Raw genomic sequence first — 8,486 nt, 5'->3', positions numbered from 1 at the left:
TTCAGTTTGTTATTATTGATATATATGTGAACTTATTAATTACAAACAAAGTGAAAGCGTGTTTTCGAATGTTTGTGTTTCGTGATCATAAATAATTTTGACATATCAGACGCTGGAAAAATAGAAATGTAAATGTAAATGAATTTATTAGAAAGCCTACGAACCGTCCTTTAATGTAAACTAAGGGTTTTCTTTTCATTGACTGCTCAGTAAATGACACAAAATACAGAAATGTGTGTTGTTTGAGGCAGTAAAACAATAAACGAATGTAAACAAACCGTACGAAAGCAAAACCCAGACGGCTTCCTTATCAGTCGACAGGAATCGGCCCAAATAGCCTTTGTTTTGAAAAAGTGGCAAGTATTTAGTGCTTAGCATTAAACATAGATCTGTATCCACTGGAGCTGTCTGGTGCAGCTAAAGTATTTATTAATAATTCCCAAGGGAGGCAACGAACAATTTGCTGTGATATTCATGATAGCTTGCAATCTACATCACGTGCCCCTATATGTCAATCACTTGAAGCTTTAGCAAATTTTACCGCTTTTATAATTTCTCTCTGGTACAGTTTGCGTCGCATTGTTGCGTTGCTGTATGCGTGAAGTTCAGTCAGTCTTTGGAAAATGAATATCCAAAACCTGTGATTTTGGTCGCGTGGAAACGTAAGATTCACGATACCATACTAGCTCAGGTAATTTCGGTTTCGTTCGAGTGTTTTGAGCTTGCCGAGTTACGCGCCTGCAAACCCATTTTATTTGTTTGTTGTAAATTTCTGCGACTCTATTGTATGTAAGTTGGGAAATTAATCCTTTATGCTTACACCTCTTTATTATCCAGGGACAAAAATGGCCGAAGCTGCCGAGCCAGGTAGTGGATTTAACTCCAAAAGTGTCGCGCTGCGAGCCCAGAAGAAAATTCTGGGCAAGATGGCTTCGAAAAATGTGGCAAAAGCGTTTGTAGATGACACAACTGGCGATCTGCTCGATCAGATGTATAGATTAGCGAAGGTTGAGTCCGGGAACAAGAAAGAAGCAGAGAAACTCGTCAAGGACCTTGTGAAAATTGTGGTGAAGATCAGCATTTTGTTCAGAAACGACCAGTTGAACCGCGACGAAATTCAAGTTGCGGAAAAATTCAGAAAAAACTTCCGTTCAGCAGCCATGACTTTAATTAGTTTTTACGAGGTGGATTTCTCCTTCGATAAGAAATTTTTGACTAAGAACTTGGAGGACTGTCGAAGCCAGTTGCATCAAATAATCGAACGGCATCTCACACCGAAATCGCACGGACGGGTCGATCATGTGTTCAATTATTACGCGGATGGTGACATGCTAGAAAGAGTGTTTCAAGCTAATCGCGATGGGCCTTTCGGGGTTATTCTCAAGAACATCGTAGATAATCTGAACAAACTTATGGAAGAAGGAAGCTTGTAGAATGAGCAAGTGCTAACGGAGAATTGTTATTATGTGACTGTGCTTTTCACTGAATGTGACCTTTATCCTGTCAGGTGTGCAACTCAGGCCTCTCGTGTGTTTGCATATATCCTTTTCAAAATACGTGAGGCGTATATTGCTTGTTGCTGTGATATTTATTTTAACGTAAACGAGACTGTAAACGCCTTAGTCTTCCAAAAGAGTAAAAGTCACTGATCCGGAATGAAAAAAAATCGCTGACGTTCATGTTTACACTAAACCAGGTGCAATCATCTATTATCTTCCATTGGAAGGTTTCAAAACATGTTCAGAGATTTTGAATTTAAGCTTATAAGGGTTTTTTGATGATTTGAAACAATCGCCACTTACAGTGGGATATTGAATTCTCTTTTCTTCTATTAAAACGAATACCATTTTAAGTTCTTAATCGACCGCCGTTTTCATCTTAGCCGCATTCATCGTCGAAAATGCTTTTATTTCAGTTTTCTAAATATTGAAATTTGCAATAATTAAGTAACCTTATTATGTATTCAAAACATTCTACCTTTCAGCTTTCTTGTACTATTAATACCCAGAATGTTATTTCACTCATTAAATCTTTATCAGTCTTTTGCGGTATAATACTCAAAGAAATTTTAGTATAATTTACCTTTTTAAGTCAAGCGGCTTCCGTTGAAAACTTTTTACTTTTTGAATAATTTTTGTTTGACTAATTTATTCCTCGTAAAATGTGAAATTGTAAATGTAAACAAAGTTTTCTTCTTTGCAAATTTCTTGTTCTTTTTAAAAATCAATTCTAGTTATTTTTAAGGCGAATAGGTTGGTATGGTACTCGTTTGAGCGTCAAATTTTATCTCATCGAGATATTTTCACTAAGTTATTTGAGATAAGCTTAACATTAATTTTATTGTGCGTGCATTCTAGAAGAGATGATAGTGTTTCGATCTGGTTAGTGACAAAAAGGGATGCTGCATAAACTTAGAGCTCTGGATTTCGAAAATAAAGACAGAGACCACTATTTCGCTTTCATGTAATATAAAAGAAAAACACCCAGATTGGAATTAACAGATGATGAATTTGATTTAGTTTGAACACTACAGATAATTTGAAGGTTAAATTAATTCTATCGGTTGTGTTTTTGAATGAAGATTCTCTATCTCATGATAAAGAAATGATTTTAAAATGATTAAAAATATTTTTTCAAAATTTTATCCACCACAACACGAACTTTCAGATACTGTCTAATTGTGAAGATTTTATAGCCAATTCCTTTTTAATTTTTATGCTAAGTATCTTAGCCTTAAATCTTACTGTATTCCTAATATATAACATTCTTATTTAAATGCTGTGAATTCAGGCAAGTGTATTAATTTTGTTGTAGTTCAGTTATATTTTGGGTTAATTTTCTGTTCTTTCTGACATAGTCATCAATTGCCATAGACAATAACAAAGAGTCTGCGATGAAAAATTTAACTAAAATAAAACTGAACTACAGTAGAATTTGCTACAGGTTATCTTAAAGATGTCACGGACTTTTTTAGCTCTGGATGTTGGCAATGTGGTGGAAAAAATTTGTATGGAAGTATTCCATCATGTACAATATTAATAAAATGTGCTACAAGCAACCACTGGTAACAAAAATATTATCACGCAAGAAGTTTTGACATATGTTAATCATAAGTTAGAATGTGTTCCTGTTTTGTTGAGTGGAAAAAGTCAATGTGTTTTTTATTACATCCTTTTTGAATTCACTGGTGATCTAAGTGCAGTGTGATTTGTTCACACACTACACTATTTTTTGGTCTAGATCACATCTTTTCTAATATTACATTTTAAAATCACATTACTTCTCTTCTAAATCACATCCATTCTGTGTCACGTAAAAAGTGAGATGTGAATGCTTCTTTGCCTCAACTTTTAAACAAACCGCCTACTGGATTAAATCGGGCAATTTCTAAATATCTATAATAAAATTGAATTTGAACTTTGTGTCAAAACTTGCGCTGTGCACTTTTCTGATTCTAAAATCATGAATATGATTTCAGAACAAATTGCTTTCATCTCAGTTCATAGACAATTACCATGATGAATATTCATCCAAACAGAAGTAGCTTGTAGAGGAAGTTCAAACAAAGTAGAGTAACTTAATACACTTGATGCTTTATTTTGCAGCCTATTCCAATAACAGGAAAGATTTATGGGAGACTGACAGGTCAATGTACTTTATAAATCCAGTGGCAGGTGGCACTAGAGAATGTATAGTTTAGATTAGTGTGAAAGACAGTCAAGTTGATGTTACAGTCAAACCGGCCATAAATACGGACACTGAGAGTGCCATAGAAAGTGTCTCTATTGATGGGTTGTCTCTATTAACCCCTTAAGTCCCAATAGTGCTCAAAATCAATTTTCTCCTAACGATATCCATAGACTATCATGAGCAAAGTCTATGAGAATTAACAAAATGATCTCATAGAAAACATTTGATCTTTTACCAAATTCTCTCAACTAATTCTTCAAGAAAATGTATGGAGATCAGTTTGGAGAATTTGTATGTGGATATTGGGGTTAAAAGGGTTAAGCAGCTTGAATTTGGAGAAGATGTAAGGGTTTACTTTCCCCAGGGACAAAGAAAATTGTTCAGTATAACAAGGTGTCTATATTAAGTGGGTGTCTGTAAAGTGGGGTTTAGCTGTATCATTTTCAGTATAATGTACAGTTTGGTGGTGATTGGTAAATTTTAGTGCTTTTCCTGTTAGGGTTATGTGTGCTCAAATTTTCAAATTTTTTGTGTGAAAATGAGACTCTTGCACACAAGAAAGATTCATGAAAATTGAAACCTTATTATTTTGCGAATCATAATTTTTTGTAAAGAAGTTAATTTTTTTTCTTCAAATTCACCATCCTGTTTTCCATTTGATTATAAAGAGCTCATTTCCATACGAAAAGCTATCAAACATTTTTGAATGGATAGCTACATTGTATTGCTCTTGAAACACTTTGAATGTTCAAGTTTTCAGTGTTGAAACAAGTCTGTAAGATTTAGAATGATGCAAATGTTCTAGAAATTATTTCGTCATAAATGCTGATGTGAATGGAGAGATTTATCAATTATTGTTATCAGTAAATTCTATTCCTGAGGGGCTTTGCATAAACAAATTTAATTCATTTGTAATTTAATTTTTCTGCTTTGAACGGGAGGGTTGGTTGGAATGGCCCCAACTGATTGGAAAGCTGCTACACCATAGCCATTTTATTGAAAGCACTTCTAGCTTTCCGTAACTATAAAGAAAGGCTGGTTTATACAGATAATGCTAGCGGAACTGGGAAATAATGCAAAGATGCCTGATCGGAAGTACAAATGCAAATCCAGTCATAAATATACCACTACAAGAAAGGAAATTTCATCGCTCTTTCTTGTTTTGCTAATTAGTTACTTCTTAGCAGTGCAAAATTGTCTTTATGAATTATAAATATTTATAGGAACAGTATTTACTCAGGCGTAAGGCTGTGTGCACACTGCAGAGGCGGATCCGGACCTTCAGATAAGGGGGCGGGGCAGTCATCCAGAGCCTGAGATAAGACGGGGGAGGGCGGTCTTAAAAAATTTTTTTTTCGGCCCTTCCAGCCTCAGTTTGGTCCAAAAATAAGGGTGGGGGGCAGGACCCTGGACCCACCACTGCACAATACCGAATAGCTTTTGCATTGACACGAAATCCATACCAGATAGGGATTCTGTTCACACATAAGAAAGGTGATTTTGGTGTGATTTCTGTAAGTGAGTGAAGCTGTGTCAGCAGATCTTAAAGTGAAGAGTCACCGATATCAGAGAGATGTTCATACTATAACGGAATGGATACTTTTTGTGTTGGCACAAAATGCTATTCAGTATCGTTTGAACATAGCCTAAGTCCACAACTAAAGGTTTTTCAGTGCTTTTTTGTTTGCCTTGACATGTAGCTGCAGTAGCAGATCCAGACCTTCAGATAAGGGAGGGGAGGGGGGGTGCTCAGTTTGGTCTAAAAATAAGGGGGGCAGGGCCCTTCCCCTTAATCTGCCACTGAACTGTATGCCGGTGCTGCAATCTCTCATGTGTTATCTCTGTCTCTTGAATATCTTTCTGTAGACAAGGTGCGAAATCTTGGAGTTTGGTTTGACTCGCAGCTGAATTTTAGCCCCCACATTATGGAAAACATGTAGTCTATCTTTTTATCCACTATACAAAATTAGATGCATTAGGAAGTACCTTTTGTACAAGAGTGCATAAACACTAATTTAGCACTAGTAATTGGATGCCTAGACTACTGTAACAGTCTGCTGTATGGCTTACCAACCAGTTATATTAACAAGTTGCAACGGGTTCAAAAAGCTGGCGTAAGGCTTATCTCCAATACCATGCGTTTTGATCACATTTCTCCTGTTATGAAAGACTTGCACTGGCTACCAGTTAAATACCGTATATTGTTTAAATTGGTTGTATACACATTCAAAGCTTTACATTGTAGTGCTCCCACATATATTCATCAATTAATTAATTAGACTTAAGCCACAGTCAAATTATAACCTGCAATCAAATGCAAAACACTAACTGCTTAATCTGCCCAACAAGACCAAGGAGACAACAGGAAACAGGGCGTTCTTTGTAGCCACGCCTACCCTGTGGAACGCCCTTCCACACGAGTTGAGAGCTTTGGGCAGTCTTAAAACTTTTATGGCATGGCTAAAAACTCATTATTTTAAATTAGCTTTTGGCTTATAACCTATAGTATTTTAACATAGTTTTTTACATGCATATATAGATATAATATTTTTATCTAGTATCCATTTATTAACTATTCCGAAAAGTTGTAATTTTTTATCCATTTCATTGTAATATTATAAGCATTTTAATGTAAAGCACATTAGATCATATACCCATGTATTTTCCGCTAAATAAATAATAAAATTATGTTATGTAAGAAAAATACACAAAAAAAGTTACTCTACCTAGCCCCACTAGAGCCTGAGGGAGACTTGTGTTAAACGTTTTTGGGAATGTAAGTGACATAAGAATGTTTTTTCCAAAATTAGCCCTTCTGACCCAAGCCAAGTCTTAAAACATTCTTGTGGACCATGAAAAAGCTTGCTATAAGGATGTTTTTGTGGTGGGAGAGAAGTATTATCCATTGGAAATGACACAGGCTGTGGGAACAGGAGCACAAGAGTCAGAAGGAATAGACTCAGAATTTCACAGTGATTTTCTTGTAGCAAAAAAGTGTATAGGAGCGCTACTTTCTCGTTCTTATATATGCTTGTTCATCAACGTGTTCCCCGAGTACTGTTTGTCTCGGGTCACTGGTTGCTATTAACGTGCGAGCAAATAAAGACAATATTGTTCGTCATTGTCAAACATGAGAAGATATCCTCAACAACCATATGGAGAAATGAAATTTGCATGTGCAATTGTGGGGATATTAGCGTGTAAAAACATGTAAAGATGTTTGTGCCAATCATTCAAAAGTCATAATGACTCTAGCAACTCACCTACTAGGTTTTTGGTGGAGGGTTGATTTGGGTTGCGTTCATAATTGGTTCTGTCCCCTACTCTAAGGCGTTTTTCTCCATTTTGTCTCGTGTTTACCCCTCTTCTCAAAACTAGCAATGACTCTGAATTCCAAGTCCATTCCAGACTAGAATGGTAAATGAAGAATCACTTTGTAGACTGATGTGCTCCCACTCAATTGTATATTTTTGTATCAGTTGTGCCCATATGTATATATACACATTGTTTCTTCCTGTTCATCGTTGCGGTCTTCCTATTAAAGAAAAAAAAAACATAATTTTTCTCCAATGTCCTGTAATAGTTACCGATTTCAAAGTTCCCTAGGTCCATACATAGATCGCAAATGGAGGTTGTTAAACTGTTTTTGAGTAATTTCAGCCCAATACTGGGACCAACTAGCAATTTTTGTACAATATAATTTAACGTATTGCTACGTGCCAACGGACGCAACAACTCCCAACAATGTTGGGAGTTGGCCGATTATTCTTCCGATATCAGCTAGTCCAAGGCGCTCCTAAGGCAACTTAAACAAAACGCGAAAACTCTTTTACGTTTTTAAAACTGAATGCTAAGGGAGATTTCAATACCTCGCGACAGGTGTTTTTAACATGCATATACATTGTAATTACGATGTATTTAATGTCATGCACTGTCTGAATATTTTGTTTCATCTTATAATGGTTGGGGCTGCCATCTCATTTCTTCCTTTTGGTTAAGCTTAATTGATAAGTTTATCAATAAAGCAGCTTTTACGCAAAACAAAGCTAGAAGGATCTCAGTGCTATTTTAACGTGAAGTGCCAACAGCTTGGCTCTCAGTTTAGCTTGTGGTGACTGGGGTTCGTCTTTATCTCAAGTATGAGTTGATACTACGCGTGTCATGCGAAAAACATCCGTGAAATAAATAAACCGAAATAAATGGATAGACAATAAATAAACACTGACACTGCACCTCCGTTTGTTGTTGTACGCTGTCCATTCGTTCCTTTTAATTTATGATAAGCTGTCATAGCTTGTTATATGAATTTCATCAAATAAAGAGTTTACAGACATGAATAGTTGTTTTAAAATCGTATTATTTCTTTATTTTTCTTTCTCGCGCCGTCCGCGTGCGCTCGCCGATGTTTTCGAAAAGAACGAAAAGAAACCAGCTAATCGTATTAAAAACCACAGGATTTTACTAGTTCCAGGTTTCAAAGACCATAATTTTACATACGTACAGACTCGTGCGATTTTGGTTATCTTCTTTCAAAGCATTCACCTATGCTTATTTTTTCTAAATTGTTCTTGAAAGCATAGCTTACCTGACTAAGAGGGCCTATCATTTACAAAAAGCAAATGTGTTTCTCGATAATGCGAAGTCTTACTTTCGCGATTTAAATTGGCAAATGTGAAAAAGGGCATTAAATTTCGCTACTATGGGATGTTAATTCTAAGGGAATTGTACGAATGTAGCAATTTAATTTATAAGAAAATGATAGCCAGTTATTTGAACGTCATTTCGCAGCAGAACTT

General features: G+C 35.8%; 1 protein-coding gene across 1 annotated transcript; it reads left to right on the top strand.

The window, feature by feature from the left end:
* The first annotated feature begins 512 nt into the window (after window positions 1-512).
* Window positions 513-3,430, top strand: LOC140936529 (tumor necrosis factor alpha-induced protein 8-like). Its single transcript, XM_073386016.1, has 2 exons — window positions 513-691; window positions 838-3,430. Exon 2 carries the CDS (start codon window positions 846-848, stop codon window positions 1,431-1,433), a length of 588 nt encoding a protein of 195 aa, XP_073242117.1. The 5' UTR covers window positions 513-691; window positions 838-845; the 3' UTR covers window positions 1,434-3,430.
* The last annotated feature ends 5,056 nt before the right edge of the window (window positions 3,431-8,486 follow it).

Source organism: Porites lutea, chromosome 5 (genome assembly GCF_958299795.1).
Source record: "Porites lutea chromosome 5, jaPorLute2.1, whole genome shotgun sequence".
Taxonomy (NCBI): Eukaryota; Metazoa; Cnidaria; class Anthozoa; order Scleractinia; family Poritidae; genus Porites; species Porites lutea.
Note: the sequence above shows the minus strand (reverse complement) of the source record. Positions and strands in the feature narration are given on the sequence as shown.

Excerpts from the sequence above, each read along its gene's own strand:
- LOC140936529 (XM_073386016.1), top strand. The coding sequence starts at position 846 with ATGGCCGAAGCTGCCGAGCCAGGTAGTGGATTTAACTCCAAAAGTGTC.